This window comes from Pecten maximus, chromosome 7 (assembly GCF_902652985.1).
Source record: "Pecten maximus chromosome 7, xPecMax1.1, whole genome shotgun sequence".
In the NCBI taxonomy this organism is placed as follows: domain Eukaryota; kingdom Metazoa; phylum Mollusca; class Bivalvia; order Pectinida; family Pectinidae; genus Pecten; species Pecten maximus.
The window spans coordinates 34517615-34541857 of record NC_047021.1 but is presented as its reverse complement, the minus strand read 5'-3'; the positions used below and the strand labels follow the sequence as shown (position 1 = coordinate 34541857).

At 36.8% G+C, this 24243-nt stretch overlaps 1 protein-coding gene across 3 annotated transcripts in view; it reads right to left on the bottom strand.

The window, feature by feature from the left end:
* The window catches only part of LOC117330673, a 48926-nt gene extending 24891 nt beyond the window's left edge, over positions 1–24035 (bottom strand). The window contains exons 1-2 of one of the 3 annotated variants that reach the window (XM_033889109.1): positions 23904–24035; positions 22293–22538 (exon numbers count right to left, since the gene is read on the bottom strand). In XM_033889109.1, coding sequence (XP_033745000.1) covers positions 22293–22453 — 161 coding nt within the window. In that variant the 5' untranslated portion in view covers positions 22454–22538; positions 23904–24035. Of the gene's footprint in view, positions 1–688; positions 854–10447; positions 10534–22292; positions 22539–23903 lie in introns of those variants that run through there. The other 2 variants (XM_033889110.1, XM_033889112.1) reach the window with 2 other exon arrangements.
* Positions 24036–24243: the final 208 nt, after the last annotated feature.

Below are 24243 nucleotides of genomic sequence, written 5' to 3'. Positions count from 1 at the left end.
TAACATCTGATCAATAACATATATTTCATAAATAGTAACATATTTGATGTTGATGGGAAAAATATTTCTGTGCCTCATGTATGTTATATCTGTATGATATAATTGGATGCATAAAAGGACAACTTAACAACATATAATTACATCAGAAAAATTGGAATCTCAGGTGAATTATCCCTTTTTTAATTAATTCCCCTCCCCTCTAAAAAATCGCCGACTGTAGAATTTCTTCTTGTCTTCCCTATTACTTCCTCCTTCTAACTACATCTGTATTATTTCTGATTTAAAATTTTTTTTCCTCAACCTCTCTTATTCTTTCCCTCACTCTCTCACTTTTTCATATAACAAATGGTTTTTATAATTGTTTTGATTTGTTTGTTATACTTACTTTATAATTAAATTTTGTTATACATAATCTAACAATCTAAATAAATTTTGTCAAAAGATTAAAAATAGAATAAAATAATTTCTACATAGATAAATAGATACATGAAAATAAGACAAAATGGTTTAAAAGTAATGTATCATCCATTAAGTAAGGAAAAAAAAAATTTGCATTTGAAATATTTAAAAACAATATCATGCACTAACATAGATCTATCAATGGTAGACACCTGTATGCAATGAACTTAGAATTAAGTGTAAGTAAATTAAAGAAAATATTTATGGTACATATTGAAAAGAAACTTACCTGTCAACGAAAGTATTGTATTACCAAACCTCCCTGTCAAATATGTGTTCCCACATTATCAGCAGTAACCACATGTGACATTTTCTATTACCAGAGGATTTTTACTGTCACAACACTGTCAGGCCCTCACACAAACTATGTACACCTAATGGTACAGAGGAGGCTACCCAACCTCTAGGGAGCCTGATGTCCTAGAGCTTCCCCCAGTCAGGACACTGTGTGGGATACATACAGTGCTGAAGTGGGGTGTTGTCACTGTGTGGGATACATACAGTGCTGAAGTGAGGTGTTGTCACTGTGTGGGATACATACAGTATAGAAGTGGGGTTGTTATCACCGTATGGGATACATACAGTACAGAAGTGAGGTGTTGTCACTGTGTGGATACATACAGTACAGAAGTGGGGTGTTGTCACTGTGTGGGATACATACAGTGCTGAAGTGGGGTGTTGTCACTGTGTGGGATACATACAATACAGAAGTGGGGTGTTGTCACTGTGTGGGATACATACGGTACAGAAGTGGGGTGTTGTCACTGTGTGGGATACATACGGTACAGAAGTGGTGTGTTGTCACTGTGTGGGATACATACAGTACAGAAGTGGGGTGTTGTCACTGTGTGGGATACATACAGTACAGAAGTGGGGTGTTGTCACTGTGTGGGATACATACAGTACAGAAGTGGGGTGTTGTCACTGTGTGGGATACATACAGTACAGAAGTGGGGTGTTGTCACTGTGTGGGATACATACAGTACAGAAGTGGGATGTTGTCACTGTGTGGGATACATACAGTACAGAAGTGGGGTGTTGTCACTGTGTGGGATACATACAGTACAGACGTGGGGTGTTGTCACTGTGTGGGATACATACAGTACAGAAGTGGGGTGTTGTCACTGTGTGGGATACATACAGTACAGAGGTGGGGTGTTGTCACTGTGTGGGATACATACAGTACAGAGGTGGGGTGTTGTCACTGTGTGGGATACATACAGTACAGAGGTGGGGTGTTGTCACTGTGTGGGATACATACAGTACAGAAGTGGGGTGTTGTCACTGTGTGGGATACATACAGTACAGAAGTGGGGTATTGTCACTGTGTGGGATACATACAGTGCTGAAGTGGGGTGTTGTCACTGTGTGGGATACATACAGTACAGAAGTTGGGTGTTGTCACTGTGTGGGATACATACAGTACTGAAGTGAGGTGTTGTCACTGTGTGGGATACATACAGTACAGAAGTGAGGTGTTGTCACTGTGTGGGATACAGAACATACAGTACAGAAGTGGGGTGTTGTCACTGTGTGGGATACAGAACATACGGTACAGAAGTGGGGTGTTGTCACTGTGTGGGATACATAAAGTACAGAAGTGGGGTGTTGTCACTGTGTGGGATACATACAGTACAGAAGTGGGGTGTTGTCACTGTGTGTGATACATACAGTACAGAAGTGGGGTGTTGTCACTGTGTGGGATACATACAGTACAGAGGTGGGGTGCTGTCACTGTGTGGGATACATACAGTACAGAAGTGGGGTGTTGTCACTGTGTGGGATACATACAGTACAGAAGTGGGGTGTTGTCACTGTGTGGGATACATACAGTATAGAAGTGGGATGTTGTCACTGTGTGGGATACATACTGTACAGAAGTTGGGTGCTGTCACTGTGTAGGATACATACAGTACAGACGTGGGGTGTTGTCACTGTGTGGGATACATACAGTACAGAAGTGGGAGGTTGTCACTGTGTGGGATACATACAGTACAGAAGTGGGGGTGTTGTCACTTTGTGGGATACATACAGTACAGAAGTTGGGTGTTGTCACTGTGTAGGATACATACAGTGCTGAAGTGGGGGTGTTGTCACTGTGTGGGATACATACGGTACAGAAGTGGGGTGTTGTCACTGTGTAGGATACATACAGTACAGAAGTGGGGTGTTGTCACTGTGTGGGATACATACAGTACAGAGGTGGGGTGTTGTCACTGTGTGGGATACATACAGTACAGAGGTGTGGTGTTGTCACTGTGTGGGATACATACAATACAGACATGGTGTGTTGTCACTGTGTGGGATACATACATTACAGACATGGTGTGTTGTCACTGTGTGGGATACATACAGTATATAAGTTGGGTGTTGTCACTGTGTGGGATACATACAGTACAGAAGTTGGATGTTGTCACTGTGTGGGATACATACAGGACAGAAGTGGGGTGTTGTCACTGTGTGGGATACATACAGTACAGAGGAGGGGTGCTGTCACTGTGTAGGATACATACAGTACAGAAGTAGGGTGTTGTCACTGTGTGGTATACATACAGTACAGAAGTGGGGTGTTGTCACTGTGTGGTATACATACAGTACAGAAGTTGGATGTTGTCACTGTGTGGGATACATACAGTACAGAAGTGGGGTGTTGTCACTGTGTGGGATACATACAGTACAGAAGTGGGGTTTTGTCACTGTGTGGGATACATACTGTACAGAAGTTGGGTGTTGTCACTGTGTAGGATACATACAGTACAGACGTGGGGTGTTGTCACTGTGTGGGATACATACAGTGATGAAGTGGGATGTTGTCACTGTGTGGGATACATACAGTACAGAAGTGGTGTGTTGTCCCTGTGTGGGATACATACAGTACAGAAGTGGTGTGTTGTCCCTGTGTGGGATACATACAGTACAGAAGTGGGGTGTTGTCACTGTGTGGGATACATACAATACAGAAGTCGGGTGTTGTCACTGTGTGGGATACATACGGTACAGAAGTAGGGTGTTGTCACTGTGTGGGATACATACAATACAGAAGTGGGGTGTTGTCACTGTGTGGGATACATACAGTACAGAAGTGGGGTGTTGTCACTGTGTGGGATACATACAGTACAGACGTGGGGTGTTGTCACTGTGTGGGATACATACAGTACAGAAGTGGGGTGTTGTCACTGTGTGGGATACATACAGTACAGAGGTGGGGTGCTGTCACTGTGTGGGATACATACAGTACAGAAGTGGTGTGTTGTCACTGTGTGGGATACATACAGTACAGAAGTTGGGTGTTGTCACTGTGAGGGATACATACAGTACAGAAGTGGGGTGTTGTCACTGTGTGGGATACATACAGTACAGACGTGGGGTGTTGTCACTGTGTGGGATACATACAGTACAGAAGTGGGGTGTTGTCACTGTGTGGGATACATACAGTGATGAAGTGGGGTGTTGTCACTGTGTAGGATACATACAGTACAGAAGTGGGGTGTTGTCACTGTGTGGGATACATACAGTGATGAAGTGGGGCGTTGTCACTGTGTAGGATACATACCATACAGAAGTCGGGTGTTGTCACTGTGTGGGATACATACAGTACAGAAGTGGGGTGTTGTCACTGTGTGGGATACATACAGTGATGAAGTGGGGTGTTGTCACTGTATAGGATACATACAGTACATAAGTCGGGTGTTGTCACTGTGTAGGATACATGAGTCTGTGGTTGTTACTGCATGGTATACATGACTGTGGCGATCACTGCATGTGTGGGATATATTACTATGGTTTTGTCTCACCATATTATACGATTAATGGAGATCAAGATGAATACAGAAAAAATCTGATGATTAATCATTGTAATAACAGAACATATAAAGACATTATGGCTATAAAATTGTTTCCATTTACACATATTTAAGGATGTGTTGATGGCTATAGCAGATGAAAATCAGTCACTTTACAAGGTACATGTATTTGATCTGCTGAAATCACTCTTTTGAGTTATTGATCATTACGGAATTGCCATTCCATCGATGAAGCAATTTTTTAATAACCAGATAAAAAAAAAATTGTTGATTCTGCTATTTACCTTTGTTTTATATTAACGAACAGTTATAGTGTTAGATATTCTTCTAGAGAGCTGAAAAACAGTGAATGCCACCTGCACAATTAATCCTCTTGACTCAATTTTGATTTCTAAATTGCACAATTAATCCTCTTGACTCAATTTTGATTTCTAAATATAAGTTTATAATTAAAACAATTAAAAATATTAAATCTTTAATTTAGATATTTATATAGATTTTTATACTAATAAGGTAAAGATTCAGAAATATCAAAGATATGTAAATTTGTATGTAATTAGTATAACTGTGTAACTGAATGAAACCATCACTTACGTTTTAGGAAGAGTTACCACGGAAGATATTGCTGCTTACATAAGATCATGTCTCTTGGTATACCACATGTCACAGAGAGATCATCCACTTATCTCCCTCTCACAACTGTAATTGAGCTGTACAGTCGACAAGAAAAAAACACTCATTCTTGTTCCCTATCCATCAACCCCGTTCTTCCTTCATGTTTGTCCCCTCTCTCCTCAATGTACATAAAACCTGACTCTAATACACAGTACATATGAACAGTCACAAATCTGATATCAACTACTACTGTGACTTTAAATATCAATAAGTCGGTCGACCAGGTGGCCTAACCAACTAGGTACAAGTATAGATCAAACTTCAATAATATACTTTTAGGCTAAAATACTTCTTAAATTGATTTTTCAACAAAATTACATTTTTTATCTGATTTATAATGAAATTATCCGAGTTTTTTAACACTTTTTTTTTTATTAAGTTACAAAAGATACATAAATCAAAGACTTTTATAGATATCATAGATCAAGTTTTTAACTTTCATGCATGAGCGTCATTGATATAAAATGAATTAAAAGCCTGATACCACAGGGATTTTTAGATTTTGCTTTCAGACTATTTCCTACTTTTTCCTTACCAGTAGTACCAGTAGATGCTTTATAATAAGGAAGAATTTAAAAACAATAACTGAAAATAAAAAAAAATAGTTCTGAACTGAAAACAGTCACAGTTTTTTGTTAATGACAATTCCACACCATTGTCAGGAAAATGCTTTTCAAAACAGAAATAAATATCCATCATGCTGGCTGAAGTTGATCAACTGACAAAGCATAATGCATGTTACTCAAATCGAACACCGATTCACTAAACAAATGATATATTTAATCTGTAATCAAATTTAGATTTAGAAAATACAATTTTTGTACTAATTTCAAAATTTATCAAGACATTAGAAAAATGAATATGAAATAATGCCATGTTTTTGGAAGAAATATTATTTAAAAATTATATGTTGTCCCTTATATTTGATGACTTTGATAAAAATTCATAAAGGGAGGTAACTCTTACACAAATTACAAATATAACATAAAACCTTAAGAGAAAACAGCGCCAGTGTTGAAGTAAGGCGGGATCACAGGGCTCAGTCAGTGCCATGATAAAGGTAAGGTGACGCATTACCTCCTTTTTTATGACAATTTTTCGGCAAGACTGTCATAAATTAAATGTAAAAAAGAACTCAAAGTGAGATGTTTCCACTATGTGTTTGAATAATGCCCCATAAATTGTGTATAAAAATGTCCGATAAACACATAAAATAAGAACTGTTTATGTCATAACTACCACCGAGATCCTGACTGTGAATAGTCTGTAAAAAAATAGCAATGTCCATCAACGGTAATTGGTGGTGTCGTGTTGTCAAAAATAGCTGAACCACACACAATTACCGTTCTTTATGCCTTACAAATGTCGCCTAAAGTTTTTATCAAAAATTCCAGATCATATATTTACTAGCGAGAATCAACAGTAAAACCTAACACCAAATGGGTCAATATTTTCTTCAAGGACAGGTTGGTTTAATAATTACAGAATCATATTGCAAGGGAAAAGATTTGAATTAGATTGTATATATAGGGTTATACAGGTGTCCAGATTATACAGCCGGTTATAAAGAAATGTACACATAGGAACGTAGTTGTCTGGTTTATACAGGTGTCCAAATTATACAGGTGTCCAGATTATACAGCAAGTTACAAAGAAATGTACACATAGGTACCTTGTTGTCTGGTTTATACAGGTGTCCAGATTATACAGGGTTACATAGAAATGTATAGAATGGGACCTAGTTGTCTGGTTTATACAGGTGTCCTGATTATACAGGGTTACATAGAAATGTATACAGTGGGACCTAGTTGTCAGGTTTATACAGGTGTCCATATTATACAGGGTTACATAGAAATATATAAAGTGGAACCTAGTTGTCTGGTTTATACAGGTGTCCAGATTATACAGGGTTAATATAGAAATGTATACAGTGGGACCCAGTTGTCTGGTTTATACAGGTGTCCAGATTATACAGGGTTACATAGAAATGTTTACAGTGGAACCTAGTTGTTTGGTTTATACAGGTGTCCATATTATACAGGTTACAAAGAAATATATACAGTGGTACCTAGTTGTCTGGTTTATACAGGTGTCCAGATTATACAGGGTTACATAGAAATGTATAGAGTGGGGCCCAGTTGTCTGGTTTATACAGGTGTCCATATTATACAGGGTTAATATAGAAATGTATACAGTGGGACCCAGTTGTCTGATTTATACAGGTTTCCAGTTTATACAGGGTTACACAGAAATGTATACAGTGGGACCTAGTTGTCTGGTTTATACAGGTGTCCAGATTATACAGGGTTACATAGAAATGTATACAGTGGGACCTAGTTGTCTGGTTTATGCAGGTGTCCAGATCATACAGGGTTACATAGAAATGTATACAGTGGGACCTAATTGTCTGGTTTATACAGGTGTCCAGATTATACAGGGTTACATAGAAATATATACAGTGGGACCTAGTTGTCTGGTTTATACAGGTGTCCAGATTATACAGGGTTACATAGAAATGTATACAGTGGGACCCAGTTGTCTGGTTTATACAGGTGTCCAGTTTATACAGGGTTACACAGAAATGTATACAGTGGGACCTAGTTGTCTGGTTTATACAGGTGTCCATATTATACAGGGTTACACAGAAATGTATACAGTGGGACCTAGTTGTCTGGTTTATACAGGTGTCCAGATTATACAGGGTTACATAGACATGTATAGAATGGGACCTAGTTGTCTGGTTTATACAGGTGTCCAGATTAAATTGTGTCCTTCATAATCTCAAAAAGAAAGAAATGAAGACTCATGTGTAAGACATCTTCTGCATTATAATAAAATTTTCATAAACATAGTGTGCATGGTTGTATGTATCTTGTATGTCCTTATCCATAAATCTGTATAAAAGTAATATTTTTATATTGGCACACCTTGGACCAAATGTCACTTCCAGCTTGTTGAAATAGTTTTTAAAATATACATATGATATTGTACCTTTCCCTTCAATCAGAAACCTGACCAAAGAGCCATTGTCTAGATGGTGGCAAAGTGTATATATATACCTTGCCATTTACCATACTTTCATATGTCTCCTGGCTGAACCAGGCTCTATAACCCCCCCCCCCCCCCCCCCCCCCCCCACCACCACCACCAAGATTCATCCACATAGTTTCAAAATTCTAATTTCTTCCTCTAAATTTTCTTTATTGTTCTTTTGTTTGACTCTCTTTTTGCAATTATTTTTTTAACACAGTTTTAATGATTTATTCAAGGTCACTGATCTGGTCAAGGTAAATTTTTCACCTGTCACGACCAACCTGTTTCAAATTAACTTTTGATGGATTTTACAGGTGTCTTATAATTTCCTTCATCTGTCAGGTGTTAAATCATATATCGCCTTTCACGAAAATAGCTAACTCCCAATTTTGATCTTCACAGCAAGTCATCACCTCAAATACTATATATATAATTTCCAATGTGCATTGATCATTTTCTTTAGCATTCCGACACGTTATTACCCACACGTTATTACCCGACCAGAATCTACGTTCCAGTCAGTATTTGATGTTCCTTGCCACAAAGTGGTCCTATTCTAAGCATCATTAAATGTAAATGAAATTTCTTTTCTTGTCTCTCATTCTCTTTTTCGCTCAACTTGACCCTCGGTGAGCCCTTCATTTCACAGTTGAACTGAAACATTCACACATAAACACTCTAAAACTGATTGATATTCTCTGTGTAGACCATCTTCTGGGGCCGACCAACTGTCGGTTATGATCAGACATTTCCTCATACAAATACATATTCCCAATTTTCACCATCATTCACATGTCAGCCAACATTTTAATTTTTACTTACATATAAGATTGTGTATAACTGTGTAGGTAACAACAAATGAAAGGGAAAAATATATCATTTATCAGGACTTTTTTAGAGGAAGCATTCAAATATTAATGACATGTGATATAGGTGTCTGATGGTGGATACAGCCTAGCTGAGAATTCTGGACCACATAAACCCCTACCTCACCAAGCTACCCTCCCATACTCTACCAATTTAGACATCTCTGCCCCCCCCCCCCCCCCCCCCCCTCCTAATTACATTTTCCACACTGAAGACTGATTTTTTGGTGTATCAGTCCCTAAATTTATCACAATTTTGAGACAAGTCTGACAATATATTAAAGTAGTTTACTGCAGGGAACAATTATCTATACATAAGATAAGCTATCAATATGCTAATATACAGGTATTCCTTAATGAGAGCTGAGGTATACTGTAAACAGGTATTCCTTAATGTGAGGTAAACTGAATATACAGGTATTCCTTAATGAGAGGTAAACTTTATACACAGGTATTCCTTAATGAAAGGTAAACTTTATATACAGGTATTCCTTAATGAGAGGTAAACTTTATACAGGTATTCCTTAATGAGAGGTAAACTTTATATACAGGTATTCCTTAATGAGAGGTAAACTTTATACACAGGTATTCCTTAATGAAAGGTAAACTTTATATACAGGTATTCCTTAATGAGATATATACTGTATACAGGTATTCCTTAATGAGAGATATACTGCATACAGATATTCCTTAATGAGAGATATACTGTATACAGGTATTCCTTAATGAGAGGTAAACTGTATACAGGTATTCCTTAATGAGAGGTATACTGTATACAAGTATTCCTTAATGAAAGGTAAACTGTATGCACAGATATATCATTCTTAATACACAGGTATATCCTTCATGAAAGGTAAACTTTATATACAGGTATCCTTAATGGCAGATCAACTTTTATTTACAGGAATTCTTTAATGACAGCTAGGTAATCTTTTTACACATATATGTACATTATATACCTATAATATCTTTATACAAATCTTTACAATATATACCTGTAATTTTTATAAACTTATATATAGTTAAACTAAATATAAATTTTAACAGTATTAAAACTGTTAAGAAACTTAATTTGTACTTGTAAACCAGAGACATTTTAAATACAGATGTCTGTTCTTGCATTAAGTAAATATAGGTGTTTCCTGTCAAAATTTATGATAATAAAAATGTTTAAAATACAAAATACATGTAAATCAGTATGCCACTGCACATGCAGGTAGCTTATCACGACTTTAGGCATGGCCTGGTGTACATGTATGTCCCTGTGTAAATACTTAAAGCTAAATTTGATACCTGAAATTGACTTGACTTTAAGTGCAGGTACAACATGTGACTGCTTACATGTTTACCAGTACAGACTGGGTTTATGTCCACAAGTATTTTTTTCTAACTTAACGATCTTGTAAAACAAAAATGCCTAGCCGACTGACAATCCAGGTATATTCCAAAATAAAAATTAAAAAAATTCTGTCAAATCTTAAATATGAACATGTATCGTCTACCAAAAACTCATGTTTAGTTGGCAAAATTATTTATGCTTTTTCATATTTCTACATAGTCGTTATACTAATTATCTTACCTGTGTGCAAGTCCTTATAATTATTATCTTACCTGTATACAGCTCAAAGTAGAAAAAGTAAACGTTACTTGGACCCTGGAACTGGTGTGTGGTTCTCGTTGTAGATATGTAATACAATAGACACTACATAAACCGCTTAAACTTGTCTATAAATACATAAAGGGCCTGCTAATCCATTGAACGGTGGAGATCCAACATGACCTTTTTCTTAACAATTCAGGCCCATTGTTTAAACAGGGCCATTTGAGGAGATATAAATAACGGGGTGGAGAAAAACGTACAAGACCTATTATGTTTCAAGTTCCAAATTAAACAAGAAGACATTTGTACTATGGCGTCCTTAAGTTAGTGAGTAAATATTTCATTATCTTTTTTCATCCAGACAAATTCTTTTATCACCCTGCAGAAAGGTATTTGCTGCCCGACAATTTGGCAGACATTTTCAGATGTAACATTACACCCCCTTTAGGTCCCCCTGATAAACGACAAAACTGCAGCTTTTAAATCTTTTTATCCAATTGAAAAAAATATATATATTATGAACCAGAAATAAACTATCTTAAACCATTGCTGGATTAGTGACAGGATTTTTTTCTGCAGGGCCGACTATAAGCTGAATATCAACTTGACACTTGACCGATGAACTAAACATTTCATACAGCCCAATGGTTTTGAAATAAATATATCTTTTTTTTAACACTTAAAGATGAAGTGAATTATTGAGTGACGGTTTTGTACCGAACCTCTGGAGTGTTGGGAGGGTACACGCCCACTTTGATGTCGAGTAATCGCCTTAGCGGTGGGCAAGTCAACATTCACCACATGTTAGGCATATGTTCTTTTACAGTCTACGGGAAAACTACAGGGAAACAGGGAGGAAAGCGTGCTTTATCGCTTGTTAAAAGGCAATATCAGTTATCAGACCAGGTATATATAGTCAACAGTAGCTTGAAAAATCACAGTCATTGAAATGTTTGTATTCTACCCATCCAGGAACAATATAACCAGAGGCAGCAATATGAAGATTGATTAAATACTGATAAAGAATTCAAACACTCTATCAGTCCGTATCAGGAAACCCACACAAGTTTTTTTTTGTGAAGACTTCATGATGAAAAATATATGAGTGACTATCTTTAAAATGTTTCTTCATCCAAAAATTAATGGGAAAGTCTTGGTCAGTTCCATGTTTAAAGAATAATTTGTTTCTTCTGTTAATGCCATGTTTTGGTTAATATCATATTTTCATCAAACAAATTAATACTCAGAACTCTTATTTCTTTATTCTATCTTTATATACATGCTTTGTCATTTTCTCAGCATGATATCCTTCTATTTCTATAAAGTTTTTTCTTCTGGTAATTCACACAATGGTTGATGCTAAGCAGGTGTTCAAGATAGTGTGTCATACGGCTTGCTTTGTTCTTTAAGATGACATTAGGGAGCAGCTAAATCTAAACTACATGTATAACGGTCTATGATAATATGAACATCATGCAGATGTAATTAATATCTATATATGTACCTGTACATTTGGTTTTGTTTGTTTTGTTTAACGTCCTATTAACAGCCAGGGTCATTTAAGGACGTGCCAGGTTTTGGAGGTGGAGGAAAGCCGGAGTACCCGGAGAAAAACCACCGTCCTACGGTCAGTACCTGGCAACTGCCCCACGTAGGTTTTGAACTCGCAACCCAGAGGTGGAGGGCTATAGTGATAAAGGGTCGGGACACCTTAACCACTCGGCCACACATTATATTATAATGTACATCTTTCATATAAAGCCAAATTTTCCTGTTGAACAGTGTGTTGGTTTCCTAATACTTTCAATATAATTTTTTTCATTGTGTAGAAGTTACTGATAGTATCAATTTCACTGGATTCAGTGGTAATAAAAAAAGAAAGAAAAAATAGAGTCCAATAGTAAAATGACATCCAGGTAAAGACTTAAGGCTGCATATACATTACTGTTTTTGTTATACAAGATGCAATAAATTTGTTCACATATAAACTGGAGATTATACATTTTGTTTACATGTAAATGTATAGGATATATACAAATATTGTAGGATTATACTTCACATTACGCAACAGATAATCCCTTTCACTGATGTTTATTTCATTTCAATATCTCAGCAGGAGGCTAAGAAATCTGATTCCAGGCCCAGTTTTAAATTCTTACCCAGGTAAAGCTGTGCATGATACATGCACTTGTTCCTGCCCTGAAGAAACACAAAAATTACAACAGTGGTATGTTTCAAGTGACAATTTAGCCTCATTATTGAAATACAATGTCAGAAATCATACGAGATATCCCCGAAGTCGGGCAGTCAGGTGTTCAACAGAAGCATCAAATTCAGAATCCGATAATGATATTCAGCCAACGTACCCAGTCTTTCCTTCTGTGTTGCATGCTAAGTAAGATCATTTAATAGCCATATAGAATGTTATCAGTTACAACATTTCATAAAGAATTTTATAAAAAATATCATAAACCAACTGTGATATTAAATTCAGTCATGTTTGAGTCAATTTCAAATTCATCGCTCAGAACTTATATTAAATTTCATGACTTGATGTTATAGTTATTAATTTTTGTTGTTAAAATTTTGAATATTATTTAATATAGTCATATGAGGAATTGTAAGTGACACCAGGCTATCATGTACATACATATACAGGGTAACTATTCTATACAGCATGATTGATAAAATTTCCTCGTCAAATTGTGCATTCATATATAAGAGACTATACAAATTATAGGATAATATACATATACAATGTATAAACATCCTCATTGTATAAATCAACCTAGGGCAGTATATTGTCAGGCTAAATGTACAGTTAGAGAATATGAAATATGGAACAGAAAATTTATTCGTTATGTTTGCCTCCCCTGGGGATCAAACTCATGACCATTGACTTGACAAGCCGCTGTCATACAATCAATGTACATATTGGAACATAAGACTTAATTTGAGAGGTTTGTTTGTTTAAAGTCCTATTAACAGCCATGGTAATTTAAGGATGTGCTAGGTTTTGGAGGTGGAGGAAAGCCGGGATATCTGGAGAAAAAAACACCGGTCTACGGTCAGTACAGTACCTGGCAACTGCCCCACGTAGGTTTCAAACTCGCAACCCAGAGGTGGAGGCCTATAGGGCTTGTGACAAAGTGTCGGGACACCTTAACCACTCGGCCACCGCGGCCCCTATTTTGAGAGGCCTTTTAATGTAATTTTGATGAAACTAGAAAATGTCTAAAAAAGATGGATTATATCCCAGCTCTCAAGCAAATTGGTAGTTAGTTCAACAAAGCTTGATATGTAGTAACAGTGGTAACAGTGACCTTGACCTCTGAACCATGAAAAAATCTCTCCCCAGGTATTCTCATGATAAAGTTTGATCCAAAATGAAGTCCCTAGTTATAGAAAGTACATGTGACCTTGGTATTGACCTTGGAAGCCAGAAACACAAACTCATTCAATGAATTCTCATACAAGACTTCTCCATATACCCGGTAATTTGAATGATTGAAATTCCTTTAAATAATGATGTCACCAGGGCCCAGATGTTCGAAAGGTGATTAGCTGAATCACTTGATTAGTGAAACTTTCATTTCACCTTTACTTCAAAACCTGAGTGTGTGTATTCCTTAAAATAGGCAGGTACAAAAAATGTAGCGAAAGACTGATGATTGTTATAGCTTAATAAATTTCTGTGATGTTAGTTTTTTAAAACTGCTGTTAAACTGCAATTAGCTGAATCACCTTCTGAACAAGTGGGCCCAGAGCACTAGTGATATCAATAAATTAGTTGATGATGTCCTCTTAATAATAACAGTGACCTTGACCTTAGCTATTGAATACTGAAACTTACATCTGGTGTATTGTAGAAGTTGAGCTTTGTGTAAAGTTATATCAAAATCACTGAAGAAACTTAGTTGCTAGAGCAAGCTTATGGTATTGATTCGAGATACTTCCCAGACAGGGAAGGGACTGATTTGGTTAACACTGAAGACTTCAGGTTATATATGAAATATTAAAGGAACAAACCATTCTAATAAAGTCAATATCACTTAAGCACAAAAAATTACATTCTTGTTATTGTCTTACTTCAGAAACATGCTTAAAAATGCATTTTTGGTGCTTCTTTGCCATTTTGCAATGATTAATTGACATTTGAACTTTTCTATTTTTAAGACAATAATTTGACATCATGAAAATACACAAGCAAAATCACATACCTGTGGGGGTAAGTACCCAACCGGAATCAAACACAGGTCTCTGGCACGATAATCCCTGGCTCTACCAACTGAGCCGGCTCTACCAACTGAGCCATTAAAGAAGTATGCTTTGTCAGTTGTTTGACAAGGACAACACTCAGCAGATAGGCCTGCTTCTTAATTTATCGCATCTAAATTTATGATAACACAAAAATGTTTTTGTGAGCATGTGCTGTATGATTTAACAAATGGCCATATAGCATCACGATTTCACTGTTATATAATGAAGCTCTTTTACAGAACTATATCTTTGGTTGCTAGAGCTTTGTGTCTATAAGAGTCAGACACCAAAAACATTAAAAACATTTCAGCAAAGTCATGACCCTAACCTCCCCTGGCTTGGTTACTAAGGTTGTAATTACTCTGTCTCATATGTAAATTCTGATGTAGATGAAGGGGTCAATATAACTATCCAAATGTCCATTCTCAGGAAGGTAGTACTTAAAGTCAGCTATATGGCCATTGGTCAATTCCAGCCATTGGTGGTTCTGTAGAAGTAGTGAGTGTGGGTCACCTTACCAGTCAGACTGGTGGGAATTTCCCTTTAGCCTAGAGTAAAGTGAGTATAGCCTGTCACCTTACCAGTCAGACTGGTGGGAATTTCCCTTTAGCCTATAGTGTAAAAGAGAGTATAGCCTGTCACCTTACCAGCCAGATTGGTGGGAATTTCCCTTTAGACTAGTGTAAAAGTGAGTATAGCCTGTCAGTCTTAACCAGCTCAGACTGGTGGGTATTTCCCTTTAGACTTGTGTAAAAGTGAGTATAGCCTGTCACCTTACCAGCCAGATTGGTGGGAATTTCCCTTAAGACTAGTGTAAAAGTGAGTATAGCCTGTCAGTCTTAACCAGCTCAGACTGGTGGGTATTTCCCTTTAGACTTGTGTAAAAGTGAGTATAGCCTGTCACCTTACCAGCCAGATTGGTGGGAATTTCCCTTTAGACTAGTGTAAAAGTGAGTATAGCCTGTCAGTCTTAACCAGCTCAGACTGGTGGGAATTTCCCTTTAGCCTATAGTGTAAAAGAGAGTATAGCCTGTCACCTTACCAGCCAGACTGGTGGGAATTTCCCTTTATATATATAAAAGACTAGTGTAAAAGAGATTAATAGCCTGTCGCCTTACCAGCCAGACTGGTGGGAATTTCCCTTTTGATTAGTGTAAAAGAGAGTAAAGCCTTTCAGTATTAACCAGCTCAGATTGGTGGGAATTTCCCTCCCTTTAGACTAATGTAAAAGTGAGTATAGCCTGTCAGTCTGTACCAGCTCAGACTGGTGGGAATTTCCCTTTAGACTCGTGTTAAAGTGAGTATAACCTAGCTGTCACTTTACCAGTCAGACTGGTGGGAATTTCCCTTTAGACTAATGTAAAAGTGAGTATAGCCTGTCACCTTACCAGTCAGACTGGTGGGAATTTCCCTTTAGACTAAATTGTAAAAGTGAGTATAGCCTGTCACCTTACCAGCCAGACTGGTGGGAATTTCCCTTTAGACTAGTGTAAAAGTGAGTATAGCCTGTCAGTCTTAACCAGCTCAGACTGGTGGGAATTTCCCTTTAGACTAGTGTAAAAGTGAGTATAGCCTGTCAGTCTGTACCAGCTCAGACTGGTGGGAATTTCCCTTTAGCCTAGTGTAAAAGTGAGTATAGCCTGTCACCTTACCAGCTCTGACTGGTGGGAATTTCCCTTTAGACTAGTGTAAAAGTGAGTATAGCCTGTCAGTCTTAACCAGCTCAGACTGGTGGGAATTTCCCTTTAGACTAGTGTAAAAGTGAGTATAGCCTGTCAGTCTTAACCAGCTCAGACTTGTGGGAATTTCCCTTTAGACTATAGTGTAAAGTGAGTATAGCCTGTCACCTTACCAGCCAGACTGGTGGGAATTTCCCTTTAGACTCGTGTAAAATGAGTATAGCCTGTCACCTTACCAGTCAGACTGGTGGGAATTTCCCTTAAGACTAGTGTAAAGTGAGTATAGCCTGTCACCTTACCAGCTCTGACTGGTGGGAATTTCCTTTTAGACTATAGTGTAAAAGTGAGTATAGCCTGTCACCTTACCAGTCAGACTGGTGGGAATTTCCCTTAAGACTCGTGTAAAGTGAGTATAGCCTGTCACCTTACCAGTCAGACTGGTGGGAATTTCCCTTTAAACTCGTGTAAAATGAGTATAGCCTGTCACCTTACCAGTCAGACTGGTGGGAATTTCCCTTAAGACTAGTTTAAAGTGAGTATAGCCTGTCACCTTACCAGTCAGACTGGTGGGAATTTCCCTTTAGACTCATGTAAAGTGAGTATAGCCTGTCACCTTATCAGCTCTGACTGGTGGGAATTTCCCTTTAGACTAGTGTAAAAGTGAGTATAGCCTGTCACCTTACCATCTCAGACTTGAGGGAATTTCCCTTTAGACTCATGTAAAGTGAGTATAGCCTGTCAGTCTTTATCAGCTCAGACTGGTGGGAATTTCCCTTTAGCCTGATGATTGGTAGGGCATTACTTGGTGAACAGCATACTGGCAGGGCTATATTTTCATTAGGGTCTCATACTACAATTTTTGCAATTGTTCAAGCTGTTCAAATGTTCAGAGATAGTTTATTTTTTATTTTTAATGTGTGTTGGATGTGATGTATTTCTGAGAAGTTTTTATTGCAATATTTATCCTCTGATAAGCCCACCCATATTGACCAAGTGCTGGCCTTCTGAGTGAATACGGTAATTATTAATTGTTCATAAATATCCTTATTCAAATGTTGGAGGCTTAAATTTTCCACAAAAATTCGAGAATGTTGAGCACATTTACCGTAACTGCTTCTTTAAACCTGACGATAATCAGTCAGTGCCAGCAAATACTTATTTATAAAGGATATAATTTACCTAGTAAAGGGGTAAATTACATGAAAGTGTGGGGTACGTTTGACCAGGTATAAAAAGAGGGCGGTCACTTGACAGTAAAGAATTCCTAATATATACATGTCCACACCTCCACAATAATGGGGTTCACAGAACTATGTCTATTTCAAGTGGTGGTTCTCTGACAAACGTATCATTTATAGAACATATGGTTAACTTGTATTTAAATCTAGTCTTTCCAACGGAAACAAGTTTTTCATGCTGATAAATTGTGACAATAAAACAAGATTATTATAAATGTAGATAGAAGTGATTCTGTAATAGACAGGTGGTAGTTATAGACAGGTGGTAGTTATAGACAGGTGGTAGTTATATACAGGTGATAGATATAGACAGGTGGTAGTTATAGACAGGTGGTAGATATAGACAGGGGGTAGTTATAGACAGGTTGTAGTTATAGACAGGTGGTAGTTATAGACATGTGGTAGTTTTAGAAAGGTGGTAGTTATAGACAGGTGGTAGTTATAGACAGGTGGTAGTTAAAGACAGGTGGTAGTTATAGACAGGTGGTAGTTATAGACAGGTGGTAGTTATAGACAGGTGGTAGATGTAGACAGGTTGTAGATATAGACAGGGGGTAGTTATAGACAGGTGGTAGTTATAGACAGGTGGTAGTTAAAGACAGGTGGTAGTTATAGACAGGTGGTAGTTATAGACAGGTGGTAGTTACAGACAGGTGGTAGTTATAGACAGGTTGTAGTTATATACAGTTGGTAGTTATAGACAGGTGGTAGATATAGACAGATGGTAGTTATATACAGATGGTAGATATAGATGGGTGGTAGTTTTAGACAGGTGATAGTTATAGACAGGTGATAGTTATAGACAGGTGATAGTTATATACAGGTGGTTGTTATAACCTGCTGGTTGTTATAGACGTATGATAGTTGTATACAGGTTATAGTTATAGACAGGTGGTAGTAATAGACAGGTTGTAGTTATATACAGTTGGTAGTTATAGACAGGTGATAGTTGTAGACAGGTGGTAGTTATAGACAAGTGATAGTTATAGACAGATGCTAGTTATAGACAGTTGGTAGTTTTATACTGGTGGTAGTTATAGACAGGTGGTAGTTATAGACAGGTGGTAGTTATAGATAGTTGGTAGTTATAGATAGGTGGTAGTTATAGATAGGTGGTAGCTATAGACAGGTGGTAGTTATAGATAGGTGGTAGCTATAGACATGTGGTAGTTATATACAGGTGGTAGTTATAGACATGTGGTAGTTATAGACAGTTGGTAGTTATAGATAGGTGGTAGCTATAGACAGGTGATAGTTATAGACAGTTGGTAGTTATAGACAGGTGGTAGTTATAGATAGGTGGTAGCTATATACATGTGGTAGTTATAGACAGGAGGTAGTTATAGACAGGTGATAGTTATAGACAGGAGGTAGTTATAGACAGGTGGTAGTTACAGACAGGTGGTAGCTATAGACAGGTGATAGTTATAGACAGGAGGTAGTTATATACAGGTGGTAGTTATAGACAGGTGGTAGTTACAGACAGGTGGTAGTAATAGACAGGTTGTAGTTATATACAGTTGGTAGTTATAGACAGGTGATAGTTGTAGACAGGTGGTAGTTATAGACAGGTGATAGTTATAGACAGGAGGTAGTTATAGACAGGTGGTAGTTACAGACAGGTGGTAGCTATAGACAGGTGATAGTTATAGACAGGAGGTAGTTTTATACAGGTTGTAGTTATAGACAGGTGGTAGTAATAGACAGGTTGTAGTTATATACAGTTGGTAGTTATAGACAGGTGATAGTTGTAGACAGGTGGTAGTTATAGACAGTTGGTAGTTTTATACTGGTGGTAGTTTTATACAGGTGGTAGTTTTAGACAGTTGGTAGTTTTAGACAGGTGGTAGTTATAGAAAGTTGGTAGTTAAAGACAGGTGGTAGCTATAGACAGGTGGTAGCTATAGACAGGTGGTAGTTATAGACAGGTGGTAGTTATAGACAGGTGGTAGTAATAGATAGGTGGTAGTTATAGACAGATGATAGTTATAGACAGGTGAAAGTTATAGACAGATGGTAGTTGTATACAGGTGGTAGTTGTATACAGGTGGTAGCTATATACATGTGGTAGTTATATACAGGTGGTAGTTATAGACAGGTGATAGTTATAGACAGGTGGTAGTAATAGACAGGTTGTAGTTATATACAGTTGGTAGTTATAGACAGGTGATAGTTGTAGACAGGTGGTAGTTATAGACAGTTGGTAGTTTTATACTGGTGGTAGTTTTATACAGGTGGTAGTTTTAGACAGTTGGTAGTTTTAGACAGGTGGTAGTTATAGAAAGTTGGTAGTTAAAGACAGGTGGTAGCTATAGACAGGTGGTAGCTATAGACAGGTGGTAGTTATAGATAGGTGGTAGCTATATACATGTGGTAGTTATAGGCAGGTGGTAGTTATAGACAGGTGGTAGTTATATACAGGTGGTAGTTATAGACATGTGGTAGTTATAGATAGTTGGTAGTTATAGACAGGTGATAGTTATAGACAGATGGTAGTTGAAAAAAAGCTGGTTGTTATATAGAGGTGATAGTTATAGACAGTTGGTTGATATAGACAGCTGGTTGTTATAGACAAGTGGCTGTTATAGAGAGGTAGTAGTTGTCTATGGACATATCTTTCCATAACTTGTTAGTGGCTACCCTTTGAAGGGTTTTAAGCAGAAAATTCTACAGCATTTCAGAGTCATTGAAGAATTTCATAGTTGTATTGCTTTATTTTTGCAGTTAGATATTCCGGATTCAGATTCAAGCAGAATATTGATCGAGCCCTCATAGTGCCAAGTAATAAAAGTCAGGGGAGGTAATAACCCCCATGTACCCAACAGAATTTAATTGTAGACAGTGAATTTGGTGGCAAAATTCTGACACATCATTAAGAAATTCTCAAAAGAAATGTGAGATAGGTCACAATTTGCGTTTAACACACCAACGATAAAATACCCGTAAAAACACGATAAACTGATGACAGACAGAATTTTAACTGTTTTTAATACACTTGACAGGATATTGAAATTGCAGTGCTATATTTTTGTTGGGACCTGGAGGAGACGCTAGGCATTATAATCTGTTTATTATTATCTAACAGCACAAACTGTAAAATAGATGAAGTTACTAATTTAGCCTAGTCATTCTAGAATTTTTTTTTTTTCATTTCTGAATATTTTAGTTATGTTGTGAAAACCAAAGTTTAAAATTTGGTAAACAATACAAAATTTTTATCTTGAAATTCTTCTGAATATCATTGAACTACTTGATATTCATCTATGTTTTGATCATTTCTCAAAAGGAAATTGAAAAAATAGCTGTGAACACTGACAGAAATAGAATTATTTTGGAATAAAGATTTAAATCTTTTATGCTGTCATTCTTTGAAAATTGAAAATATGGCATTATATCATAGGTTTTTATCAAGATCTTACTGTGTATACCTGGTAAATATAGGACATACAGGATTTCACAGTGTCAGATATAGTACATATATATGTCATTTTTATTTTGTCTAATTCAACATCATCTTTTTACAGTGACCAGACCACAATTTCATGAACTTAAAATCTTCTGTAGGAAAAAAATCTGGCACAAAATAACAAAAACACAAAGCACCTCATGCTGTCATCTTGTGGAGCAAAATAGTCATTGTCATTGTTCTGTCACTGAGGAACAATAAAAACAATATTGGGGGCAAAATAGTCATTATCATTGTTCTCTCACAGTAATAATATCTTCTACAAAAAAAGGTATATAAAATTAATTTGTGTCTTCTCATGGTCCTTACATAGGGATATTGATAACTATTTTAATTTTGAAATTCCGAAACCTAAGAAGAAACACAATATGTTTTAAGTACAATGCTCATCGGAACTTCAGCTCTCAAGGATATCTGAAACATTGTCTTACTTTTTTGCTTAGTGGACACAGTGTTATAAAAGACCCCCTTATTTCAGAAACTAAAAAAAAAAAAAACTCAGAAAATATAAATATTATCAGATACACTAGCTGTATCTCAAGTGTTTATTATAAGGCCGCCATTCCAAATTGAAAATCAGCCACAAAATTTTCCAAATCTGATATGTACAAAAATTTCCCAATTGTAGGGTAGGTCCTATTCACAAAATAGTTGGAAACTTTATGATTATGCATGGAAATCTTTAGAAAACACAAAAGTTTAGATTCTGAGAGCTTGACAATCCCTGCACAGTTGCAAGGGAGACAACCTTTACATTTTAATAGGATGCATTAGATATTTGTCACGGCACTGTTCCACCATGTGAATAATTACATCTTGCCGTTAAAAAAGTTAAAAAATTAAAGATTTAATTGTAAGTCATTAATCATTTTATCTGCCAATTTCATTAAATATACACATTTTTCCAGACCAAATCTTTATCTTTTGAATCCCACACTCATTTGATTACATTGTATAACTTGTCTCTCCCCCCCCCCCCTACACCCGCTTTTCCGGGTCAAAATGATTTTTTTTTAAATAAATGTTTAATTGAATTGAAAAAGGAAAAAACAAGTTCCAATACTTTTTCAAGACCGGCAGTCAATACCTGTCAATTTACATGTACTAGTCGAAACTAATAAGCGACGTCATCAACGACGAGATAACTCTCACAATTTTGAACATCCATACCGTCCACCAAAGTCCTCCAAACACAACAACATGAGTAACCTACCTTCTAGAATCGCTGCCATTCCGATTAAGTTGTCGGTAGAGACCAACACTATTTGTTCCAACTGTTCCGTGACCTTGACCGCTTGCCCCGTGATTGTATTCGGTGGAATGTCGTCTGCATCTTCCCGTCGTCTTGCACTTGAACATGGGAGCGTGTGGCATATCTGTTGTGTGACAGCCTTAATTGTCCGTTTGAGTGTTGGATCAGTTTATCCAAACTGGGCTTAAATTTCCAACTCACCAGTTTCTTTAATAATAAAAAAAAATCATATTTCAGTAAACGCCACTTTTCTGGAAATAGTTATAAAAAGATAAAAAAAACAAAAACCCAACAGAACCAGATAGATTTGTTTGGTCAATTTCAGTGAAAATCTTACTTATGAAATGCCCCCGATTTCACGATCAACTAGGCGACTGTTTCTAACTTCTGTGTCCAAATAGGTCTAAATGTGACGTCACTAACATAAAAAGGTGCTAATTTAACAATTAAGAACAAATGGACGAATTCATCTAACACTTAGCAAGCTCTTTCTGTAAACAAATCAATATCAAGTAAAAACAACACCCATCTATGACGTAAATAGTAGATTTCCATCAACACGTATTTAAATGTAACACAAGTGTGACACGTGTGCCTATTTATTGAAAATGAACTAAAAGAATTAACTTTTCATATAAAATGATTTTATTACTTTCGCTAGCTAGTTAATTTCCATTACAGTGACCGAAATATCACATTTTTTCACTATTTTGGACAAACATAACACGTTCCCAAAAGATGACCGCGACTCCAGCCATCTCAGGTCTCCCAATCGCAGCATCTCGGGGAAATTTCCGGCAACACTCGGTAGATTTCCGAGTGTTGCCGGAAATTTCCCGGAGATGTTGCGATTGCTCAACTGGTCTCCCTGATAGAATTATAGTCATACGTGTTCAGATTCCGATTCTTTATATGCTTTATACAACTAATCACAATGACGCAAGATAAAACAATATTTACATTCACGACCACATTGACGCGCTCTTCACTAATTAGAATTTTAAAAACGTAATTACAGAATGTGATCGATAACACAAAGTAATTTCGTATGATTTCCGCCAAATTTCACCCGGACACACTCAATTCAATTAAATCTATTTCCAAATGCTACATAGCATATAGGATTCCTAGATACACATATATATAACAATGCATGCATTCAAAATGGCGGAGAACACGGCCGAATTAATTCTGACTAATACTGAACTACACAAAATTATAAAATACAGGTAACATGTCTATAGTATGCTAATTACACTATGACTTTGTTGGCATCATATACATATCTTACTAACTTGCGAATTTCGCCAATATTATTGACACACAGTAATTGGATAAGTTTATTCATTGATAGTTTGTACCAGTAAAATGGTTTTATGTATTTTTTCTTAAATCATGAAAACTTTTTCATACTATAGTAAAATGACACTTATCTTCAATATCTTGTTGACATTTAGTACAATGCCTTTGTTCTCTTGGTAAGTGAACGTATCTACCTGTCTCGGACACATTCATTCCTACACATGCAAACATAATTTGAATACACAGATTCATATAAGATCATTTACTTACCTGTGATATTGACCCATGTGATTGGTTTCTGTTTCCTCTGAATCCCCAGGGAACGCGACTTCAGTACTTCCATGTTTCACGAGTTTGGCTCAGGGATTGTACCCGTTTTTTGACGTTTACCTTCATTCCTTAGTAGATCAGTCCCCAATCTATCTCCTGTATGCTAGCGACTTTGTCCTTTAGAAACTGGTAAATCTACAATAGGTGTTATCTTCATGCTAACACATAATACAAACACAGAACTGCAGATCGATAATCAGGTATACAGAATATATTCCGTCATATCTACCTACATTTGTATGTAATCAAATACGAGCGAACTTGCTACCATACACAGCAC